Source organism: Phoenix dactylifera, chromosome 13 (genome assembly GCF_009389715.1).
Source record: "Phoenix dactylifera cultivar Barhee BC4 chromosome 13, palm_55x_up_171113_PBpolish2nd_filt_p, whole genome shotgun sequence".
Lineage (NCBI taxonomy): Eukaryota > Viridiplantae > Streptophyta > Magnoliopsida > Arecales > Arecaceae > Phoenix > Phoenix dactylifera.
This window is the reverse complement of record NC_052404.1, coordinates 11,425,887-11,451,487: the sequence shown is the minus strand read 5'-3', so window position 1 is coordinate 11,451,487 and position 25,601 is coordinate 11,425,887. Positions and strand designations below refer to the sequence as shown.

Here is a 25,601-nt window from a genome sequence, read left to right as displayed (position 1 = left end):
ACAACCATCATCAAATCGAAATGCTCCGATTTTTCTATATCCTAGGCATGCTTTTTTCTTCTTTTTTTTGATCTATGTCCCCTCCCAGGGGACATAGATCAATTAATCTGTGTGTGTGGATCATACCAGATAAGTACGGATGCACTCAATAAAATTAAAAAACAAAATACCTCGAAGTGCCAGGAGCAACTCTCCATCTCCAACCCACAGAATACTACCCGAGTGACTGACTACATAAGCAGCCACCCAGTCTGCGGCCCCATTAGCTTTACGGAAGACATGCTTGGCCTGGAAAACCCCTCCATCCCTCACCATTGCCCAGATATCTCGGAGTAAAGGATGGACACAATCGTTGCCATTTTATTTTTGGAACTTTTTATTTTAATACAAATCAAATACACATATTCCTATTAGCTCTCTGGTAATCAGTTGGTCCATTATAAAGATCTACCACATTAATTTGATTTAGAAAAATTCTGTGAATCTAGATATGAAACAATAACTTGGACAACTGCTGCACCCCACATGGCAATCCATTGACTCAAGATATCATCATACAGTAGTTTTTGAAAATCTAAACGCAGGATATAAACTGATATTTGATTTCCTGTAAATTTTTATTTTTGCGGATTATTGGGTGCTCTTTCTTTGGTATGAAAGAGTCGAAATCGGCTTCACACCTTCCTGGCTCTTAAGGCTTAGGTAAGATTTCTTCCAGTTAACAAGCAGTTCGCTTCCTGCTGGAGCTTATTTCATTCATGTGGATTTTTGTGCGTAACGTACAGCAATTAGTTAGAAGAAAAACGATTTCTAGCCTTTATGAATTTGAACTTTCTGAGTTATTTTCCGTCCTCTGTGATGCCTAATAGATGCTTTGTTTATGGTCATGGCAAGACATCTGAAAGGTGCTGCATTAGGATGCCAAATACGAGGGATTTCTCCTTTGATTACTTGTATGCATCCGTTATTGCCCTCGGACTCTATGAGTCTATGTCCCAGGCATGCTTTTTTCCTTTTTTTTTTTTAACCTTCCCATTTTTCTCTATCCATCTGGATATTCTTGCAGAACCTGGCAGGTCACTTTTAGGCCTGACGTTGCTCTTCTGGTTGAATGAACCGCTGCCGCAGGCAGCACACATGTGCCGTTATATGCTTGGGCAGCCGAAGAAGGCTCTCTCTAAGTCCAAAACAGCGTAAGCCTGATCGACAAGGACACGCGACATATTTATGTTATTGAGTGCTAGATTTGTTGCTGCCACAAAATATTCTACTAGCAAAGCTCATTATCTGTAGAATCATCGAAGCGACTAGATGTTGGGGCTCAAATGAAAGGATGTTTTATTTCTTTATGTCCTCGATCTTCTTCTTTTTTCGGAAGAGTTTATATGTCCTTTATCTGGTCTTAACCATCTTCTAGTTTTAAACCTTTTGATCACTATTGTTGTTACCAACAATTGTTTACTGTGGGCAAATTTGAATGCCCTGAATTATAATTGAGATTCCAACTTCAACCAGCCCTTGTGGTTCAGGCATCTAGTAACAACATGTCATCTAGAGTCTGTTTGGGGTCAGAAGACATTACCTTAGAATACTTGTTTCCTCCAATGATATTTGAATACAGCTCTATCAAAACGTGCAAGGATCCAGTGTCTGATCGTCCCCATTTTTAACTGCAGCATATAGGTAGAGGTGATTTTTTTTTCTTTTTTCTTTGAGAAAAAAAACAATATCATTTGACACAAGTACCTTCAAATAGTTACGCGTTCTGCTAAACAGGTTGTAAGTTCACAAATCTCTGTGGTAGTCAAAAGACTGAAAACAGGAGCTCGTTATTTCTCATGATGAAATACTGCATAAAGAAAGTGCATGAACTTTACGTGGGTGACCTTCATGATCATAGATGGTTTACCTAGAAACATGATGGCACGCATGGAGTTGAAAATGCTCCGTGCTGGTTAATTAAGCACCCTTCACCTCGTTCATTGTCTTTGATATATAGATGGGCTTAGAACAGATTTCTCAAGACATCTTCAGCAGGCTCATGCACTTGGACACTGAAACAAGCTAAACGAAAAAAAAAGGGGGGCTATGCAGGAATAATACATGCAACACAAGGATGTGTCAGGATGAGCTTCGGGAGCTTGCCAACTACTCAACTAAATTGGTGTCTGATGTCTGCTCCAAGCTCTTGCCTTCTTGGCTCTAACAAACCAAGTAGTTCAATTTTTATCGAGCATGACGGGACATTACAACATGGCTTGGTGCCTGTGTTCAGGTATGACATGATTACCATGAATACAGATATGACCAGCATATGTGAAATTCTCTGGCAAACAGCATGTACATCCCCCACCAGATTGTCAATCAACAAGAGCCTGTTCAAAGGCAAGAACCTTCTCAAATGCAGTAATTTCGCTGCTCGCATTAACTCATAGTACTTATGAAAATAAAAAATGAGCTTCCAATGTGCACCTACAAGAAGGACAAATGTAATCTCCCATGGGACGTGCATGGAAAACAAAAACAGAAACAAATGCTTGATCGGTCTGTAGTCAATCCTTTTACTTGAGAAGAAAACCTAAGCATCTTCAGGAGAAGCACTGGCAGCGCTCAGATCCACAGTCAAATCAAGCTCCTGTGTAATGAAAGAAGAATAGATTATTACTGTTAAGTCTATAAACATTGCAATAGGTTCGTAATCTTTTTGGTTCTCTTAGGCACTTGGTAAAGCCGATGATGGTGGAGAAAGCTAGGATTTACATTGTGATTATTACAAGGACTACTAATCTTGGGAATTTTTGGTGGAGATCGCAAAGTGGCTGTTTTAATGCCAGCAGTCACAAGTGGACCCTGCATGTAATTCATGTGTCATAAGGATTATCTTGACGTAGATTTGCACTCATGTAGGACATGTGCAAAGCATTTCCAAGAAACACAACACCATATCGATTTCCAATTTACTAATATAACTGTCATGTAGCAATCTAATTCCCAAACTTCATCAATCCACAGCTTTCAAAACTGAACTCTTTAGCTTACAGAACTCCATGCATGATACCATATTGTTTTGGGGAAAAAATTATACATCTTTTAATGAAAATGTAACTAATGTTCAAGGGCATTATCTTATATATATACATGTACAAACATATATGTATCTTGTAATGAAATTGCAATTAATGTTCAAGGTCATTATCTTATATATAGAGAGAGCTGGACTTGACTAAACTTAGTGGATCTCCACTCAGATCAGGTCTGGTCAACACTTGATAATGGAGGTCCAACATCAATGATTCGAACTATTGGATGTAATCTACTACCTCAAAACTGCTCACACACCAAAAATCATATGATTTGGAGATCCCTAACCTATGCATCAAGTGATCAAAAAATACATATAATTTAATTTTATTTAGGTTGTCTAATTTTTTGACTACTTGATGTATAAGCTAAGGGTCTCCAAGTTACATGATTTTGGATGTGTAAGCAATTTAAATGTAGTAAATTACATCCAACTACTCGGATCATCAACATGGGACTCCCATTGTCCAATATAGACCTGACTAGATCTGAGTGGAGATCCACTCGAATGTAGCCAAGTTTCTCTCTCTCTACATATACATATATGATATTTCAACTATAAAAGGTAAAACATATCATTGTACCAGTATGTATTTACTTATCTTAATAATGTTATCCCAAATAATGAAAATATTACCTTCCCAGTTATCCTACTGTACATGGAGATCGCATCCTGTACTGTTGACTCAAAGTGTGTCGTTGCATCGTAACTCTACAAAGAAAATCACTACAATCAGAATTACCAGCTGGGTTCCCTTATACACAAAACAAGTTTTCACTAAATATTCTGGTGAATGGAAAATTAAGTAGCTTCACTAAATATTCTGGTGAATGGAAAATTAAGTAGCTCTTATCAAACAAATAACAAGATTCGCTCATATATACCGTAGATATGAAGCAGTTGTCCTCATCATGCTTGTTGATAGGTTCATATCTGTCATAAATGTCAAACAAGATCTCTTCCACAGATCCAAGTAAATCAATCCCAGGCTTCAGTTCAACCTCAGGTTGGTCAGTTTCAGCTTCAGTTGAAACAAAAGCAATATATTTCCCTTTTGGGGCCACATTGTGAGTGTAAGAGCAACAAAAGACATACCTGAAATTAATAAATCAATCCTGACATCAATATTAAGAGACTTCAAGTGTGATATTTTAGTAGAACAAAAATGTCTTCCCGCTATCCACTTTATAATAAATTGGTTGCTCGTGTCCATAAAACATAATCAAAATTTCCTTCTGCACTGACATTGTTTGTCATCCATGTCCATTCTTAATTAGGACCGGACGGCAAGTTCTTTATAATTATACAAAATAAATGCATATTTACAAGAAAATAAAACTTAAGGCTTACTAACACAGAAACAGTAGCTGCTTGAGCTTTTAAAACAAAATACCCTTACCCTTTCTTAACAAAAACATATTGTGGTCATTTGTAAAGAATGTACCGATGTTGCTAGATGAATTATTTAGACAGGCAACTTGTTTCTAGCTATTTAATGGTTACAAAAACCAAAGAACAAGATGTTAATGTTAAATATTCATAAGAAGTTAAATTCAAGGACAAATAAATCAAAAGATATTTCACTAAGACAAAAGCATCAGAAACAAATCCATTGGGAATCCTGTCTTAAAATGCAGAGAAAATTGAAAACTATCAATTTATGGCTCTTTATTTCTTTTCTTTTTTTCAGAATAAATGACTCTTTCGATTACTAATTGACTGATTACCATAAGTTTGTTAATTAATTCATGGAAAAAATAAAGCATGACTTTTGTTAAATATACAACCATAATTTTGAGCCTTTACTCATGTGACTTCAAATAGGCAATGCATGCAAATGCAGAACATAACAACAGATATTCAGTCAAACCTACATGTCTGATTTACGCTCCACTGTTTCTGTGGCAGGATAATCTGCACTGAATGTGAATCATAGGTATTTGGAATGGGATGACTCATTATACATACAGCACGTGCTACTCTTCCAACCTTTTTAACCTGTTAAAATTGGTCAGTTGGAGATCAGAGGTCCATTCTACACAATTAGAAAAAGATGCCACAATTTCATAAATCATTTCAAACCTTATCAGGCAAGTATGAAGGGTCACAAACTACTTTCTTGCATCTAGCAGTTTCTCCCTCAGACGTCACACCATAAACTTTTCCGTTTGCATCAAACTCTACCTATCATGCAATCCTTGTTCTTCAGGTTTCTTAATTATGTTTAACAAATTTGAGGTTCATTGGTCCTTTATGATCGACCAATACTATATATTAAAGACATGCACAAAAATGAACTAACTTAAATGAAAATAGATCAAATTTCTTACCTTGCATTCTGGCTTGTTGAGCATGTAGGTTCCACCATAAACTGCACTAAGACGAGCAAAACCCTACGAACAAAGGCATGTGTCATTTCAACCTATTGGAAACTATCACCATAAAAGCTATGGTGATAGATGAGAACATACTTGGGGAAGCTCTCCCAACCCATATAGTGGATAAATATAAGGAGATCCTCCTTGAAATCGTGCCAAAGATTCTGCATACAGCTGTTCGAAATAAATGTAACAATGATGAGCACTCATATAATGTCACTAGTAATCCTAAGATGTAATGCAAGAGCTGCACCGAATCCAAATCTCCACATTCCTGCAACAGATACATCTCAAGAAGCCTCCAACAACTATGACTACAAAACCAGGTTAAAAACTTCTCTTCTGCTGGATGTTTGAAGTATTGAACAAATAAATATTAGCTTCAGACCAAAATAATTCTGTTTCAGATCAAAACATTTTTGGTTTCATTCAAAATGGTGAAAGTACAGAAAACTCCCAGAAAAGCAAAAGATTAAAAAAATAGAAAATAGAATTAAAATCGCTAAAATAATATCAATAAAAGATGTTGGACAACTTTTTGTAGCTTCTTCTCAAGGGTGTACCATTTACATACTGAATGCAAAAGATGACGACAGAATATGCTTTAGAGAAGGTAGAAGTACAAAAATGAGCATTGCAGGGATGAACATGGAGAGATGGATGTACGCCAAAAGTAGGGAGGACAGGTAAAGAATGAGAACTAAAGGTATGAAAGAAAAGTGAAAGATTGAGGAAAAGAATTTGGAAATGCTTGTAGTTGCACAGTGTTTTATAAGAACAATCAGAAAAGAAGGATTTATAAAGCCAATCCCGAATGATGGGACAATGCTTGATGATTCGGTTTACAGTCAAAGATAGGTTTCTGTTCCTGGTACATGGAAGACAAATGCATCTTTAATGTACAAAAAATATGACATTTATAATAATATACAAAGCACAACATTCAAAACTCTCAATGCTAAAACCAAGAATAGTCAAGAGCATTACAATCACACATTTACCTTCATTCTCTTCACAGTATCGATTGCAGGCTCATCGAGGTAGCTATCATCCCTCTGAAGTGCCAATGCATGCCCAATAAAATCAACTGTGTTGTCCTCTAACCCATATTTGCTATATCAAAGAAATAAAGTTGTCAAAAAAAAAACTTTGATTCATATATTGAATGGTGTCAAAAAATAAGGCATTATTTATTTATCATAGAAGATAATATGCTCAAGTTCTTGGGTTTCCTGCGATAAATTTGAGAAGTCCTAAGCTCCAAAAGATGATAGAGGTTTACTCTTACTTAAAATCTATATTTGCACTACTCCATGTTTGTTAGAACAACATCACAATCCAGTTCTGCTGTTTCAGCACCATAGCAGAGAGACCAACATAAAGATACCTAAATATCTTCCTTCAATCATTAACAATAAAAAAATTGCTAAAGCAACGTGATAGGAATCTTCTCTTTCCTTCTCCGTATTGTCGCCTCCACGCCTTCATGGTTCACATCCTTTAATCTTTCTTCAAAAGACTCTTCAGTCATCAAGTCATTGACACAATATATACATGCATACCTAAGTAAGCAAAAGGACACATAGACAAGCACACACATCTGCACACGTGCCTGAAGGCGAGCTTGCATACACATGCATGCACAACAATAATAACCTAAGTAAGCAAAAAGACACATAGACAAGCACACACATCTACACATGTGCCTGAAGGCGAGCTTGCATACACATGCGCACATGCACGCACAACAATAATAATAAGGCCAAGCGTGTGTAAGTTTTCCAACAATTACAAAGAGAAAATTTCTTGAACAGAACAAGTTATAATCAGCATCTCATGATAATGGGAACAACAAGGGTTGGACACTTCCATAAGCAGCATTACTCAGGCACTTGAAATGGGCACGCACCTAGTGTCTACATGGGAATCTTTAAGAAACCCAACACAGCAACACATCTGAATCTTATAGACGTACATAAATATGAATATGTACACAATGAATACTCAGTGAGACTATTTGCACAATTTTCATTAAATAAATATAATATCTGATAAATGTTATGTTAGGTTGAAACATCTTTTTATGCAGAAGTGCCAAGAGCAGAGAAGTAATGGTGATGACATCTTGATTTCATGATACAAAGCATTAAGGAGTGTCATGAAGTGTCCCAGGTGTCTCATGTCGGACACAAAGAAACACTAAATTTTAAAAGGAGTAATCTAGGCACTCTGTCCATAAAGATTGAATTTCCTTCAAGTCAACAAGAGATATAAGCTAGTATTTGTAAAGTTGCCTCATTTTGTTGATTGGATACACATGCTGAGACACTTACACCTTGTTTCCTATATTCAATGGATTCTTCTATTTGCATTGGAGTGTCAAACACATGACACTTGGTATCCTCTCACTACTTTAGGGATCTTCGTACCCTGTGATCTTTAAAACCAACACATGAAGTTCCATATACATTTTTTTCTCCCTCGTGATTCCCACTTTATATTCTAGTTACATGCTTGTATTACCAAGGACAGACTTTTGAATTGAATATTTTTATCTTTTTTATGCAATGCACCATAATTTCATTGATCTTTTTTTTTCTTAAGCTCAAGAGAATGAATTAAGAAACTTATAGCAATAATCATGTATCATTCAGGTTTATCTTCAGATAACATAATTATTTTCACACTTCTATTGCAATGCAGATGGTAATCTACGTACATATTCATATGTATTTATGTCTGCATCTACACGCATATTGATGAAAGAGAAGAAGAAAATGTAAACTTTGTTTGTCTACCTACATATGTATGTGTATGCATGGACTCAAAATAGACAACATTATCATATTTATTTCAAAAAAAAGAAGTCATTTCTAAATTCAATTGTGCAATTGGTAATGACAAGGAGAAATAAGCTAAGAAAAAGTATAAAATACAAATTAAATACAGCTAAAAGGAATATGAAATTAGATAGTTGATTACTTGATTTACAGGACTTCATTATCAGTCAAATAAACACAAGGAAAGCAGCAGAGGGGGGGGTGGGGGGGGGGGGAAGACAAGACTCATACGCCATAAGCTCTTTGGTTGTAACTTTGTTGAGATCCAAGCCTTCATGAGATTTTGGATCATTCTCCTCATAATCTTGTACATAAATGAAAAGCTTTCGGGCACGACGATTTTCAAAAAGACCCATCAATGTGGATTTCAATGCTTGGACATCAGTAGCTGGCACTTTGTAGATCTGGTAGTACAGTGGTAGAACATGTGAAATTTCTGAATGCAACACAAATATTCCAAGTAAAATGACTAAATTTGGGAATTAAAAATTATCACAAAAGTGTACCTTCCCTTTGTTGTATACAAAGCTACCATCAACAGCCTCGAAGTTCAAATATTTTGTGACACCAGTGCGAATAAGAACACGGACCAGAGCACCATTGGCCATCATGAACTGCCAAATCACAATGGTAATGATGTCTTTAAGAACCAATTGCCAAAATAAGATTAGCTAAAAAGCAAGATTTCAAAAAACAAAAGAAAAAAGATTGTTATGTCTGAACTCTTAAAACTAAGATGTCAAAATAGACATGCAATATTCAAGTAATTGTTAGCTTAAATAGACCAAAGGAAGGGGATAAGAAAACAGATCAGAGCACATTGGCCATCATGCAAAGACGTCTTTAAGAAGCATTTGCCCAAGTTAAGAATTTTTTTTTAAAGACCATTTTTGAAAAAAGATCTGTTATGCCGCAACTTTTAATACAAGGATAACAAAATAGACCAACGAAATAATCAGAAAATAGCTTAATAATACAATGGAAACAATCAAATAATTGATAACTTCAAGAAGCAGCCTTGCGATTTATTACGAAGATATTGCTTCATAAAAATATGGTTGCATACTACAGTAGGAACTGAATAACTTTGACTTCTATAAGAAAGGACAATGGATTCTCTTTCTGAAGAACAGGAGGAAAAAGGTCTTATTAAATTGATTCTGACAATTTCTACTACAAGAATCAGTTAATAATATATACTGTCTAAATAAAGTACTTTATCACCTAGTCTAGTAACTTATTTGTAAACTTCTTTTAATTTCAAATAATGTAAAAGGATATTTCCTTAATCAGCAAAGACGAAGCCAACTGGTACAGAGCACAGCCCTATGCCCTTGAAGGAATAAGATGCCGTTCTACTGCTGTCCAAGCCAGTAAGAGAAAAGGAAGAACAAACAAGAGGAATCAAAGTAGCCTTTTCCAAAGCAGATGAGACTCAAAAACTACCCATGAAGTGGAAACATGGAACCTAATATAATGTTCTATTAAACAGGCATGAACAGTCAAGAGATACAAAGGCCAAAAGGTAGATCTGAATGTCAGAAACATCGAAGGCAGAAAAAGAAAGCCAAGAAACAAGTATGGATGCACCAACACTAAAGAGTATAAAGCCATCAAATAATATGACCAGACATATCCTTGACAAAAGCATCATTTTATCAATCACCAAGAGAGCATGATGAAATACTGCCTAGCAAAAGGAACTTAGTTTTTTGAAGAATTGTTCATAATGCTTATTTTACACCATGCCCATAAATAGCAGACTACTAACGAAATAGACTTTGATGAAGAAGAGAAGCAGGGAGATTTTTTTTCTTATGACTCACATTCTAGTCACAAATGTCCCTAGTCAAAGAAAATGAGCTTGTATATCACTCCATTTTATAACTCATATTCCACACTCAGTTTACTTAAGAACTTTCTCGATTCCCTTTCTAATGCTTTGGGTCACACAAGTTGGTCAATATGTCCATGTCAATTCCCCTCTCCAAATCACGAATGGAAACCTAACTTTGAGAAAGTTGGGCAATCAATAGACTACATAATTAGTTCAGTAGCTATAAACCAAGATTGCAATGGCGTCTTTGCGCAATACAAGAACATAAATTGAATAAAAGAGTTCCACTGAGTTCAAATTTCTAAACGTGGAGAGTCAAGTATCCTTATCTAACATGTGAAACCTTGATAAATTGATGTAAACATAACGATTGCATTGAGAGCCCTAAATAGAAGAGTTCCACCTGAGTTCAAATTTCTAAACATAAAGAGTCAAGTATCCTCATCTAACATGTGAAACCTTGAAAATTTGACATAAACATAACGATTGCATTGAGATTTGAGAGCCCTAACTTTTTTTTCCTTTCCCCAAATTTATCACTTGTGCAATAAAAAATCAACAGGATGAATAAAACAAATAATTGGAAGCATGAATGTAGCATCCATAGAGATGTGGCTGAAACACAAACCATGACTAACTTAAGAATAAAAGCAAAAAAAATCATTGGAAACCTTGGGGATCATGTCAACATTGTACTCCTAGCTTGAACCCAGATGTTCTGGAGGGTTATCATTGCCCTTGAGCCGCTTCCACAGCTATTATTGCATGATAAGAACATGAGAAAATGCATCAATATTATTTAGGTTTAAGAAAAGAAAAAGATAAAAACAGGGATTTGAAACAAGAAAAAAAGTGAAAAAGCATAGCCATGATAAAGTCAATAGCAGAAACACCTGCACAAGATTTAGGGAAGTTGACTCCCCACCATAATAGTCATTCCTGTCCATATGAAGGACCTGGACCAACAATTAAAAGCATCTTAGTTTCAATGATGTCAGCTCATGTTTATACCTCATAGAAGTTCCTATTATATAACAATATCCACCAAGGCACAATTTTGGATAAACAATAAATCAAGAAGTATTTGCATATCTTCTGGACAAGTATTATCTGACTGAGTGTATTGAAAGAAAAGGGAAAACCACTATTTTATATTTGGTCCAGATATTAAACATCTAATATCTTTGCATTTAAATCCAAAAAAAGGATATTCAATTACAAATTCTAGAAAAGATCTAATATTTAACAAGTTACAGAAAAATGATAACAAGAGAGAGATTGCTCGTACAAATGCTTCAACACTGCAATCATTAGCATAAATATATGAATAGATTAGCGTTTCAAACTTGTACAAGTTACAAAACTGAATAAGTTAGGCCATATTTGAATTTTCACTAACAAAAGAACAGAAGGTCTATGATCCACAGGAGATAATAAAGATGGTGAGAGGAATGAGCACAAACTTTACATTTAATAGGTGGGATGTCGATACCAAATTGTGCAATATTCGGCTATAGTTCAAAATCTGCTGGTCAACCCTTGCTTATGATATTTTTATTCTCTGAAGTGTGACCGATATCCATATGATATTGTTAAACAGATCCATTTTTTTCCGTTTCTCATGATTCTTGAAGAGAAATTTTTTCTTTACTCACAAAAAAAAAAAAGGAAGCAAGGGATATAGAACTGATGCACCAAAAATTTATTAAAGCATTTAAATCTACAACTTAATCGACAAATTTTATTTATTGGTCTAAAATATGGGACTGCACAAGATATTGGGTGCAAAGGAGATGAAATTTTTGATGCAGTTTGTTCATCGCGATGAAAATTCAATTTTCTCTCTTTTTTGGTGTTCAAATAAGAAGTAAAAAACAAGAACCAAGGCTTTCTACACAGTTTTGAAAAGATAAAAAAGGTCAAAATTTGACAAATCTTGATGATATTCTTACACAGCTCACTGACAACACAGTAAATGAAAAGAAAATTAACAATGCTTTAATATATATATAAGGCAATAACAAGAACCCCAATGGCTGGGGGGACTTTCTATCAGTACATAGATCATATCGCTCCATCGAATGAAGACGAAAGAACCTAAGTTTATCAGCAAAATATTCTGAATCAAAAACCCTAGTTTTCTTGGATTAGTTAGTTTTCTTGGATTAGTAAGAAAGGGGGAGGGCAAAAACCTTGAGACCGTCGACGGAGAGAAGCCCGCTGAGGATGCATTCTTCGAGGCCCGTCCCAAGAACGATTACATCATACTTCTCGTCCATTCTTCAATGAAACTAAACAGAACAGAGAGAAGAGAAAGAATGAGAAGCGATGTTGAGAGCTCGAGATGGAAGGGATCAAGGAAAAAGAATGGGAATCAAATACGGAGAGAGAGAGGAAAGGAAGGAGAATAGATCTGCAGGCACGGAAATATCAAGAGAGAGAATGAGAAGGGAAGGAGAATAGTTCTAGAGGCGCGGGAATGCCGGGAAAACGGTCACCGTTGCGACCAGCCGAACGACACGTCCTCCATGGTAGCCCCAACTATCCTTTCCCCCGGCCCCCGTCCGTGGACTTTGTTCGATAACCAACAGGATGTCATCCTACGATCTCACCGTGTCCCCCACCATTCTCTCCGCATCAAGAACCGTCTGAATCATCCCAATTGCCCTGTTCTTGACTCTTGCGTCCCGCGATCCCCAATCGCCGCCGTCGCCTCTCGGCATCTCCGCCTCCTTCGCCGGCGAGGAGGAGGCAAGAAGAAAGACCGGGCTGCGGAGTGTTCCTCAAGAAGAAAGACCGGGCTGCGGAGTGTATAGCCCGTACGATCCAAGAAACATAAATCTTATAGTTTTCTTTTTTTAGGATTAATGGTGGAAAAAAAGAGTCGCTTCCACCGATTTCATTGCGGGGAGAAAAGAATAAGTAGGAGGAGTTTTTCCGGAATGGAGAAGAAAAATAAGGAAAATAAGTACAGAACGGAGTCACCGGTTTTGGAAGCCAGTAAAAACGTAGTCACCATGCGGCAATCTGCAACGAGGAAGAGAACATAAATCTTATATTTATAAAGGATACATTGAGATCACTCATGCTACCTCATGACGCGGGTTTTTCTAGGGCCCAGAACATCTGAAACTTCCATTCCACTCAAACATCATTTCATACGGTGTTCTTTGTCTGAAACCTCCATCGCTAAGTTTTCTTAATGTCAATTTTAATTGGTCTATTTTAAATGAAGAGGAGGAGAGGCGATAGCTTTGTTATCAGGAATCCGAACTTCAGAATAGGGGCAGCTGTCAGCTATCGGCTTTTCGACATTTCGATTTTTAGTGCTGAACTGCTGCTTAGACGGGCCTTCATCATGCGCAACGAGTGTTATAGACCAGCTCGATCATACTGGAGGATGACTCGGCCATGGTGATCAGTTGAATCAAAAGAGTCTGAGAGGTAGTCCTATGGATCATCCCTTGCTTTGAGACATCTGAGTGATGATGAGAGATAGAATGGCCTTCCAAGCCAAGCATGTATCTATAGAGGCTAACGAGGCAACCGATTGGATGGCTACCTATGCAGCTAGCCACTCTGGGGACACAATGTAGGCTGAGGAGGAAGAGTTGCCCTTTAGGAGTTTTTGTATGAGAGATGATGAGCTTCAGCCGGCACGGTGATACCCGTCCTTGGATAAAGTACTCCTGCCATATTTTTGGCAAACACCTATCAATAAAAATATTACTGGTAGATTTTGATATGAGTTGAACGCCTGGACTAGTTTCTCTGGGAATTTTTTTATACGATATTGTTATTTCCCATATGGTTTTCTGCAAATAGGAGGCAATGTTGGCAGATATTTGTATAGGCAATCTTAAACCGAATTTTTATATAGATAAAGGACAAGCTAATATATCAGGCTCCAGATTATGAGTTTTAGGAATGATTAGCTGTATATAATGTACTTTCTAAGCAGAAATATTGTTTCCGTATTTTAATCTTATAATTTTCTAGTTATAATGAAGCAACATTTCTAGAACGTTAAGGCTCACTCTCTAATTATTACAAATAAATATTTATAAAATACATATATTATGGATAAATTCTATTAAAACTTGTATAGGAACTCTTTTTTCTTATATTTGTACAGCACTTTCTTCAATTGTTATTAAAATTAAAAAAATGATTGAAACTATATTTGGTTGCTAGGAATGGTAGTTAGAAAAATCTATTCTCGAGAATCTATTAACAATATCCTTTAATATCAGTAATGTTGAGAAAAATACAATATATAAAAAAAATAATATAGTATATATTTATATAATTCTTTAACTTGTAACTATATGAACTATATAATCATCATAGTATAATATAGTATCTTATTAATAGTTTCTATATCATTAATATAATAATATTAAATCAATCTCATAACAATATTTTTATAAAAGAATATTTTACTGAAATAATATATAACATAATGTTAGTATGGCAATATTACTAAAATATGATTAATCTTATATTGTACATTACATAATTAATATTATTTATACCAATATAGTATCATAGATATAATATTGTCAACATTACTATAAATACTAAAATTAATATGATATTATTTTTAAAAATAAGGCAAATAGAAGTCTTATAAATGTTATATGAGAATAATTACAAGATATATTCAGCATTAGTGAATAATCATACTAGCATTATTGCAACAATATAATTGAATATTGTTTACATTATATAATTTATATTTATTATACTATAAAAATATTCAGATTATACTATTTTTTACTTGAAAATAATATAATCAGAAATAATAAAATAAACAATATAATCATATAAATATTATAATATAATATATGGTAGTTATATGTAACAATAAAATAATTATAATAATATGGTTGAGTAATATACACTATATAACATTAATAATACTAATAACTATGTATAGTATATATTCAGGATTAGTATACTAAAAATATTAATATCAATTATATGATAAAATGCAATATCAATATAGTATATATTATGAATAATATGTAGTATATAGTATCATATTGTCCAAAAGATAGTAAATCATCATCATATATTCAATAAATAACAATCTTAATAATATATAAAAAAAATTTTTTTACTATTTAGGTGCATATTCAGGACAAGAGAAAAGTATTTTCTTGGGTATAGTTTTGTTTTTTTTTATAGAAATTCACTGTCCATGAAAATGAACATTTTATAGCCAAATGAGTAACCAAAACGGAGAGGAAAGGAATTTAGGGCTCGTTTGGTTCGCGGGAAGTATTTTCCCTCCTAGGAATATGATTCCTGGGAATCAGATTCCTAGGAAGAGGATACCTAGGAAAGTACTTTTGGCATGTTTGGTTAACCATGGGAAAGTGACAAATTTCTAAAGTGCTTATATTTGGTTGACCATCCACTTTCCTAGGAAAGTTATGTATAATTCCTATTATGCCCTTAATAAAAATTAGGTCTTTAATGCCTCTTTAATGCTTCTTTAATGCTGAAGGGTCTTTTTGGAAAAAAATAAAAAAGGAGTGATTCCCACCTCATGGGAAAGTAACTTTCCCATGTTTCTCATGGGAAAGACTTTCCCATGAAATGTGGGAATCATATTCCCATGAGAATACAACTTTTCCATCTCTCTCCTTTGAAAACTCCAACCAAACAAGAGACATTTCATTACTTTTCCGTTGACCACACTCCCCCCCCCCCCCCCCCCCCCCCCCCCCCCCCCCCCCCCCCCCCCCCATCCTTTTCCTGCGAACCAAACGAGCCGTTATTACTCGTTCTCGCCTCCCGGCTATTCTTATCAAATTACCTGAGTTTCCCCACAAAGCCGGCGACTTGGGTTACCATCGGAGCCCGGAGTCTTCTCGGAATATTCCCCAACTTGTCGTAATTAATGCAGCTTGAAACCGCGTATTGAAGTAAGGTCTGATCGATCGAATCCACCTTTTGAGCAAGAACTTCTTTTGATCGATTCCGTTCGAAGAATATCGAAAGGACCGAGAAGGGTTCCCAAGCTCTCTATCTCTATAATCTAATCCACGATGAGTTTCCTCTTCGGAAACCGGAAAACCCCCGCAGGTGTGAATCTTCGATCTCTTTTCATATCGTATCCTTTGAATTCCCTGTTTGTTTCCTCTTTTTTTCTATTATTTATGAAAAGAAGCGAATTTCAGACAATTCCCTTCTTGCTGTTCCGATAATTCGGTGATTTCTTTTTAAATAGAACGAAAAATACTTTGGGATGGGTTTCCTTGATTCATAACGAACAAAAAGGTTCAGCTTTTATTATTGCTTTTCTTCTTCTAAGTTCTTGCTGTTCCTTTCCAACGGATCTTTGGCCATTTTTACGGGATAAGGATGCTTTTTGTCAAAATTAATTAAGTGTTGCACAGATTTTGGTATGAATGGATCTTGTCATAAGTTTTGGTTAACATCGGTGTTTCAGCGATCATACAATTAACTGATGAGTTCCGTTACTATGCGATTTCTTTGTAATTTTACTGCAATTTTTTAATATATATCAGTTTAAGGGGAAAAGTGATGATTTTAGTGGAGCAATAAGTAGCTGCTGGTTTAATTGCAGAGCTACTGCGGGAGAACAAAAGAATGCTTGACAAATCTATCAGAGAAATAGAAAGAGAGAGACAGGGGCTCCAAACCCAGGAAAAGAAGCTTATTGTGGAGATCAAGAAAACGGCTAAGCAAGGCCAAATGGTATACTCTTTTGCAACTACTTATAGTTCTCAAGAAAGACTGTATCTACATAGTTCAACTTATAGCCAACTCAGCATTGCTTGCTATTTTTGCTTCGAGTAGGTCTGTTTCAGTTTTACCATGAGAGTGCTTTGATCTTCTATATATATATCTCTGTTGAAATTCTTTCAGAGGGGTCCAAGATGGCAGCTTCTTGTGGATAGTTCTGCATTGAAATAGTTGCTGCTGAGTGAAACTTGACATACTTATAAAGGGAAGAGGAGATTAAGATTGAAGTATAGCAAAAAAAAAAAAACGAACTTTATTATGAAAATTTAATATTGATAGAAGCAAGGGTTCAAGTCCCGGTATCGGTATCTATCCCTGCCTGGTCTCATGTCGTACGGTATTGGGACACTCCTATCCAAACACTCGAGATGGGCTGGCATCTTGGTGTGGTAGCAAGATGCTACTTTTTCCTTTTTTTATTGTCTTTTGCCTTTCTTCAACTTTTTAACTTTATCAATTTAATAAAATTCTAATGATTTCTTGTATGTTTTGAGGTCCTTAATAGGGTTTTTGAGTCGATGATGGGGTTTATGGGGCTTAAATTCTTCCCTACCTTTCTCTCTTCTCTCCCTTCCCTTCCTTCTCCCTTTCTTTCTCAGTTTTCCTGTCTCCTATGCCTGGACAACAGGGGAGAAAAGAGAGCCCTAATGGATACACTCTCTTTCTTCTTTTTTTTTTTGAACGTCTCAGTCTGTTCCGGCCAGTATCAGTTAGGATGACCTGGACATTTTCATTCATGAGCGAACCAGTATCCCATGGGCATCCCATATACCATTCTCTCATCGAAATGGTACAGTACCAGTTAGACTCACGGTACTGTCTGCACATGAATCCTTGGTTAGAAGTTTGCATAACAAAGGAGAGCCCTAGTGGGATAGTGCTGTCTCTCTTTTTCTGCTTTTTTTTTTTAGTGTCCCGGTTTTTTTCTGACCGGTATCAACTGGATGGCATGGACATGTCAGTTCATGAGCGAACCGGTATCCCAAGGGTATACCAGATGCCATTCTCTCATCAAAATGATACAATACTGCTTAGACACAAAGTACTACCTGGACATGAATCCTTGTTTAGAAGTTTGCATAAAATCTTTCTCTTAGCATCCTACTTATATTTCCAACAAGGCGAAACTGTCGGAAGCCCTTGGCAAATGCAATCGAATGTATCTAAGGAACTACTTGAATAATTCAAGTTCTATTACATAACATGCTTTCCTAAAGAGCATCTTAAAGTTGTAAGAAATTTGTTGTCAGTAGTACCTGGAAATTTTCTTTGGTTTTGGAACCTCAAAAACTTAAAATTAACCAAGGGTTCTGAATCTAGCACTTCTAGATCTCAGAGATATTTTTCCCAACAAGTATAAGATCATAAGGAATCCAAAATCTAGTGTTCATGTGATGGTTTGTGCCCTCTGGAAACTTGCTCTTACATTCTAGAGTGCAACTTCCAAGTTGGTGGAGCTATGAGATTGTGCTACATAGGGCCCGCCTTTTTGAAGGGACTTGTCAATATGGAGGACCTAAGCTTACTTTTACATTCTAAATGTTCTGAAATTGTTATGTTTTACCAAAGTTAAATAGCTGAAGTTATCTTCTGCCTACTCTTTTCCCTATACACAGTAATCTTGACAAATGACATAGTCATTATCATTAAACTTTATTCTATTCAACATGAATTAGAAATAGTTATCTTGTTATTAAATTTGTTGCATGCATAAAAATAAAATCAGGAACCATGCCAGTATCATTCTTCCTCAATGTTGCATAGGTGCTCTCTGTTTTTACACTTTTCAGGTAAACACAGCAGAGGTCTTGTTCGGTGGAGCATTTTTTTCTGTTTGCCCAAGTTTAAAACGAGCTTATAACTTAACAGTAGCTCTCATTTTGCGGATACTTATATATATATATATACTTGCCAGACCTCTAGGAATTGTAACTAAGAATTCCTCAGTATATTATTCATCAGCACATAGCAGTGGTTTGATTACAGCTGAAAACTGGAAATCTGTTATCCATCTTCTTCTGGTATTCCTATCTTTCATTCATTTGGCTCCAGTTTTTGTCTAAGGATTTTTCATAGTTTATGTTACAGCATGCGTTATTTGTTTTGTAGCGTAAACTGTAAATTAAATTGTATGATTGATATCCATGCCAAATCTCTCGCATCTGGATGTTTTTTTTTCCTGTCAGGGAGCTGTAAAAGTAATGGCAAAGGACCTTATTCGGACAAGACATCAGATTACTAAGTTCTATGCACTCAAGTCTCAGCTCCAGGGTGTTTCTCTTAGAATTCAGGTAACGTTTTCGGCTTTCAAGTGCACAATCATATGGTTCTTGTGGAATGGTTAATGTTTTGCATTATGCTGCATCCCTCCTTAGAACAGAAGCAATTTGTTTGTGCTGGAGCTCTGTATGGTCCATCTAATTCAACTCATCTCTGCTGGAGCAATTTGGTTAAATCATAATTTGCTTCTAATAGCCAGTGCCCTTCATGTCCCAAAACTACTAGATTGTTCTGATTTTCCTATTCCACAAGGCTTAGCAACAAGTTCATTGCCTTGTTCTAGTTTGTTTATGATGGCATGAATGGATCAAATATTTATGATGTTGTTTATTGATATTCAGCCATTTATGCTATTTGCGCAGATTTTTTGTTGAAACGTGTGCCCCATTCTATTGCATGAGATTTCGGTGCAAAGGAACACCAATTACTAGTTACAGGTGTACTTCTAGTCTCTTATCATGAAACATGATCGAAGCAATGTTTTTTGACAAACTAGATATCACAACAAGATGGAATATGCTCTTTAAATGGCTTATCGTTTCAAGTGTCATCTAGTGGCTAACTACTGCTAGAGTTAAATTTGTTGTTAGGTTTCACTGTGTATTCCTTCTAGTTTATTAGCACATCTTTTGTCACTGAAATTTAAAGTTCGCATCTCCAATTTCATTCCTAAGGATCCTCTTCTCTTTGCTCCCTTTCTTGATTTTCCCCTAATTCTTTCTTTGCTTCCTATGTTCTTTCTTATCTTACTCTTCTTTCTATTTCTTGAATAAAATTCCGTTATAGTGCTTGGAAGGAGGTGGTAAACATTTCTCCATGGTCCATTGAACCATCCCAAACTGAGCAGTTCGGGTGCACCAATCCGGACTGACCAGGAACTAGGACAGTTTGGCCTCTTGATTTGGTTCCAAATTAAAGCTAGCCCGAACTGGATTGAACTGTTGGTCCCACTTAGTTTTAGGTTATTTCGAGCAAGTTGAACCAAACTACTTCTTTTAGAATCCTCTTGTCCCCTGTTACCTGATTATCCTCACCTCTTGCAACTCTTTGCCTCGTAATTCCCTTTGCTAGCATTACGATATGTCGCCACCGCCATCGGCAATGATGACTATCGTCTCTCTTTTTCTCCTCTCTCTCGCCATGCCGCCGCCTCTCTCTCTTTCTAGCCCCCACACCACGATCGCAACAACACTGCTGATAACCCCCGCCAATCGCCCTTTGCTGACAGCCCCACCAATCGCCCTTGACAACCTCCACTTCAAACAAAGCTTGTCAGAAGCTAGGGGTCATAGATCTCATCGATTAGAGGCCAAAGGTAATGGACTGGGAGCCGAAAATCACAGATCGGAGGCCAAAAGTTGCAAATTAAGGGCCAGAGATCGCTGATTGGAGGTAGGAGCTTCTCTTGTTCCTTCCTCCCTCCCTCTCACTATCCCCTCTCCCTCTCCCTCTCTCTTTTAGGTGAAGCATGGAGGTATCGGCAAAGTGCTGCATACCTTGTACCGGTACATACCATTCTGTACCAACCTAGTCCCTGACTGATATGATCATCAATAACAGTTTTGTGAAACTTGGATTTCTCTATGGAGAATTTGGTTCGTTTTATGAATAGATGGTGTAGAATGATTTGTAGAGCCAATTCCAAGTCTATTTGATATAGCTTGTTAGTGTATTCATAAAAGAGAGAAGATTAAGGTACCTCCAATTTACAATATCCTTTTCAAAATCCTATTCTAATAGGGCCAAAAATCATCTTAAAATTTCTCATTAAGAACAATTAGAAAACAGACACTGACAGCCATAATAATTCTTATCCAATTGGGAAGCCTGCATCAAATAGCATTGCATGCATTTGACTGGAGAAAGTCTATGCCATTTGAATCAATACCCCATAGATTATATCACATTTTTGTGCATGACTTTTATCGTATTATTGATGACAGAACGCTAAGTGTGCCAATGAGTAGCTTTGTAACACTAAACTTCGGAATCTGGACTGTAACAACCCTACTTTTTGGATAACCTTGAAGTATAAATTAGTAGAAAAGTATACGAGACCTATGGTGTTGCACATATGAGGAATCATTACTTGGTTTTGCAAAAGTAATTAAATAATGAAGGTGAGGTATGCTTTTTTACTACATGTCTTCAAACCTCCATCAGGGTGGGTTGCACTACAGAAACGGATGGTCAAGTTTAGGTGTTTTAAGATTATTACTGCTCCTCTGATAACGGATTGGAGGGCCCTAAATTGGCGACAGTCCCTTAGGAGTTGAGTAATAATTCTTGAACCAAACATGCTCTTGTCCAGTAACCATTCCGAGTGGGGCCCAGGAACAAAGCAAAAGTTGGAAATACAAACTTGAGGCACTTAGTACAAGACGGCTGTGCCTGTCATTGATGCCAGTCAGTGGAAGGGTTCTCCATACTGCTGGGATCGCCATTCGAGTCTCCCTGTGCGTCGGACGCGGTGGGAGATTGGTGGGAGATTGGTGTGACTCGCAAATATACTGCGACGATCGGCTCCATATAGTATAGACATACGGTAAAAAAACCTTAGATTCAAATGTTTTTCCATCGTTCTTCTCTTAGTTATTCTATCACAATATGGGGTTGTAATGGGGGTGTATGCTTTTTAACATAAAGTTCTCAGATGTCCACTATTATATCTCTTGCTTTCTCATTGCTTGAAGCTTGGTTAAGGTTTAAAATCCTATTATTCTGAGGTTATCATTGAGGTATTGTGGATTGAAAAGGAATATTTGACTTCCAGTATGTTCATCTATAGTCTCTTGATTACCTTTATTTTCTTATTCTGTTTCCATGAGGATTTTCTTGAACTACTTAATTGCCTGGAGTACTATGGGGTTCCTCAAAATGCAGTTAGAGATGGCTGTTGGCAATTGATTGGTGGGATTTCTCGTAGTTCATGATGTAGATAATGGGCTTTGGAAATAGATTGATTGGAATTTCATTTGTAAAAGAGGGGGTGTGGTTCACTTTTGTCTTGAAGATCTTTAGAAGGGTTATAAAGTTGATGGGCTGATTTAAATGGGAAAATGTATATATTGGTTTGTTATTGAATCGTTGATTTGGTGTGGAGTTGGCACCAACACCAAATTTTCTATAACAGGAATGATATTTCTGATACATGCAGACACTAAAATCAACACAAGCCATGGGTGAGGCCATGAAAGGTGTTACCAAAGCTATGGGACAGATGAACAGGCAGATGAACCTACCAGCGTTGCAAAAGATAATGCAAGAGTTTGAGCGTCAGAATGAAAAGATGGAAATGGTCAGCGAAGTAATGGGAGATGCCATAGATGATGCTCTGGAAGGAGACGAGGAAGAGGAAGAAACAGAAGAGTTAGTTAACCAGGTCCTCGATGAGATTGGCGTCGACATCAATGCAGAGGTAATTTGATTACCTTTTTTTTTTTCTTTGCTGGAATCTCAGCCAGAAATTTGTGTCCTTATATCTATTTGTTTTTATGCGCACAGCTTGTCAAGGCACCCTCATCCGCAGTGGCTGCTGCACCAGTGGCAGCTCCAAGGGTTGCCCAGGCTGAAACAAGTGGGAATGAAGAGAGCGGGATAGATAGCGATCTACAAGCAAGGTTAGACAATCTAAGGAAAATGTAACTTTCCAGATAAAATTTCACAGATGAGTGCGAGGGAAAGCTGGGGCCATGTATTATATGTAAGATATATTCTCATTATCAAGCCTGGTGTTTGGCATATTGGAATGATTCAGTAAATTCGTGTTTGGGCTTCCATCACTATAAACATATTCTTTTCTTTCATTTGTTTTTGAGTTGCCAGTACTCTCTTTCAATCTTTATCCCTGTTTTAGTGCTGAAATTATCAGAGCATACTTTGGTCGTCTGTGCTAGATCACTGCCTGCTTATTTCATTATGTTCCTATCAGTAGCTGTCAATCTGGCATCAACCTTTGATGGATTGGTTTTAAACTAATGAATGCAATCATTTGATGAGAATGGTTGGTCTGTCCATTTATTTATTTGCTTAAAGGATTAGAATTTTCAATCAAACAAGATTAGCACCTAGTCTGAATAACCTGGTGGACCTACAATGATACCACCACATATCCTAACCTTCTCTTTACCTGCAGCAAATCTCTTCATGAATCACCTACCTGAGGAGGACTACTCTCAAAAGCCAAAAAGAAAAAGAAGGGAATCGTTGTGTGAGAAGAACTTTTGATCTCAAATTGATGAATCTCTAAGTTCTCAGAGGCTATATCATTGTTCTCCAAATACATGCAAGCCATCAGCAAGTAGACAAAATTATTTACATAAGAACAACAATCAAGCCGGCGGTGCCCATGGGTTCGATTGGGTGCCGCCGCATGGAGGCCTCGCCGCCGCTGCCACCGCCGCCAGTCTGGTACCGGGATGGCGGCCGCTCCAGAACAACAGCACGGCAAAGGGGACAATTGGAATGAGAGTAGAGCCACATATCGATGCAAGGAGCATGGAACGAGTGCTTGCAGTTGGGCAGCTGCCGGACATCTTCCCCGTCGACAAAGACCGACAGGCATACCGAACACTCATGCTCTTGAGCCTGCTCTTTGCGATACTTGCACACCGGAATTAGCTCTCCGATCTGTTCGTCATTGGTTTCACCGGCCGAAGGTCCCCGGGACCGGAGAATTCTCCGAATAGCCTCAATGATGCTGCATGTAGAGCAACAGCCGACTGCGATCACGTTCCATACCAAGAGCAAGACTGCAACAGCAGCGACAGCCACGACAAAGTAGTAGTAGTCGCCTGAAGGGGTTTGATGAGGAGGAGGTGGAGATGCCATGGCATAGTAAGCTCCGAAACTTGAAGGTGCAGTGCTCTAATAGGTGGCGGAGCTTCTGCAAAGCTTATCCCAGGAGGAAGAGGAAGGGACAAGTCGCTATTTGCATATATAGATGCATACGTTTGCGTACGGAGTCTGGAAACATTTGTTTAAGGGGCGTCCATTGGGAGTCTCGCACGATAATATTATTCTCTTTGGACTCCAACGTGGATGTCGCATCACGGAGCTCCTGCGAGAGGCAGCGAAGCACTAAAACATTAAGAGGCATAGGATGGGGCCTTTTTTTTTCTTTTTTCTCAAATATCGTGCGATTGTTTTGAATGAACTGGTGCAGTAAGGCACCGGGGGACTGCAATCGATAGCTATGATTCCGTTCCGTCCCGTTTCCATAATATTTTGTTATGCTTTCGTTGACGTGGGGGCATCGCTAGATTTGGGCGCTTTATGACTATCCGACATGGACATGGGATGAGAGGATCGGCTTGATTCATGGCAGTTTGTCCGGCAAATGAGAGACTTCTAAATTCCAACTTAAAAGTCATGGAAGTTGGTAAAGTCATGAATCAGTTTTTGTTATCAGCAACTGGATAAGGGGGATCAAAATTAGCTAAATAAATTAACCATATATGAAACGGACTATACGTCAACCTTGTTATTACATTATTTTTTTTTTCTTGAATACATCTATTTGTTATTTGGGTTAGGGTCAATTCCTACTATGGTAGACAATGGTATATACTTAACCTAAGCAATGATATAAGAATTTTGTCCTTGAGGTGGCCACCCTGGCTGCAAGGAGCTATGGTACTGGTCCATGGGAGAGAGGCAAGAAGCAACAGTAGTTACAAGGAACCTCTCATACTATATTAGCTGTAGGCCTACAGTAGTACCCTAGGCCTGGCCCATGCATGGCCTCCTTGAGCCAGTACTGTATGCTGTTTTGTGTTGGAAAGGAGCGCTTGGCATTGCTTGTATGGATGCATATATAGACTTGGTTGAGAGACCGAAAAGTTGCGTGAGTTATCAATAAGCTGTTTTGTACGGTTGCCCTTGTACTTTACAATTTCGACCTCATAATTTCTTTGTGATTCAATGGACTAAAATATTGCATTCAGTGAATGGTAACTAATCTGATCACTTAGTCATTATAAACTAATACAGTCTTAATCTATTACTATGTTGAAAAAATAAAGACCTGCTGCTCAGATGGGTAGAAAGAATGATTGGCTTAAATAATGGTTCATCTCTCATCTTTGTAGGTACAGATGGTACATGTAATATTTTATAATCAATTAAGGATGCCTAAGATGATTAAGGAGAAGACTGGGGCTCTTTTCTTGATCGCTAGCTGCAACCGTTCGTATTTTAATGCAAGTCCAGCCGTTTGGCTATATGCTTGTTCCATGGCTGCAATCATCTGAGCTGCATTCATAATGCAAAGTAATACATGAAGAAACTGTAATGTCCGGGCCCAGAACCTACTAGGCCCAATAAGAAATGGGCCCAGTTAAGGGTTGGGCCCAAATTCCACTGTGGGCAGTGCTGTATAAGGATTGAAATAAAAAATAATAAAAACG

At 37.2% G+C, this 25,601-nt stretch overlaps 2 protein-coding genes and 1 pseudogene across 2 annotated transcripts; 1 reads left to right on the top strand and 2 right to left on the bottom strand.

The window, feature by feature from the left end:
- Positions 1 to 1,457: 1,457 nt before the first annotated feature.
- LOC103723028 lies at positions 1,458 to 13,333 on the bottom strand (annotated as a pseudogene).
- Positions 13,334 to 15,922: 2,589 nt separating this feature from the next.
- On the top strand, positions 15,923 to 23,058 carry LOC103723027 (vacuolar protein sorting-associated protein 2 homolog 1-like). The gene is made up of 5 exons (XM_008813818.4): positions 15,923 to 16,230; positions 16,736 to 16,866; positions 19,101 to 19,205; positions 22,352 to 22,612; positions 22,699 to 23,058. Exons 1-5 carry the CDS (start codon positions 16,194 to 16,196, stop codon positions 22,837 to 22,839), a joined length of 675 nt encoding a protein of 224 aa, XP_008812040.1. The 5' UTR covers positions 15,923 to 16,193; the 3' UTR covers positions 22,840 to 23,058.
- Positions 22,934 to 24,620, bottom strand: LOC103723035 (RING-H2 finger protein ATL16-like). The gene has a single exon (XM_008813823.4). It carries the CDS (start codon positions 24,022 to 24,024, stop codon positions 23,509 to 23,511), a length of 516 nt encoding a protein of 171 aa, XP_008812045.1. The 5' UTR covers positions 24,025 to 24,620; the 3' UTR covers positions 22,934 to 23,508.
- Positions 24,621 to 25,601: the final 981 nt, after the last annotated feature.

Coding starts and splice junctions, on each gene's coding strand:
- LOC103723035 (XM_008813823.4), bottom strand. CDS start 24,024: ATGGCATCTCCACCTCCTCCTCATCAAACCCCTTCAGGCGACTACTAC.
- LOC103723027 (XM_008813818.4), top strand. CDS start 16,194: ATGAGTTTCCTCTTCGGAAACCGGAAAACCCCCGCAG. Junction 16,867..19,100: donor CGGCTAAGCAAGGCCAAATG/GTATACTCTTTT, acceptor TTTTCCTGTCAG/GGAGCTGTAAAAGTAATGGC. Junction 19,206..22,351: donor GTGTTTCTCTTAGAATTCAG/GTAACGTTTTCG, acceptor TGATACATGCAG/ACACTAAAATCAACACAAGC.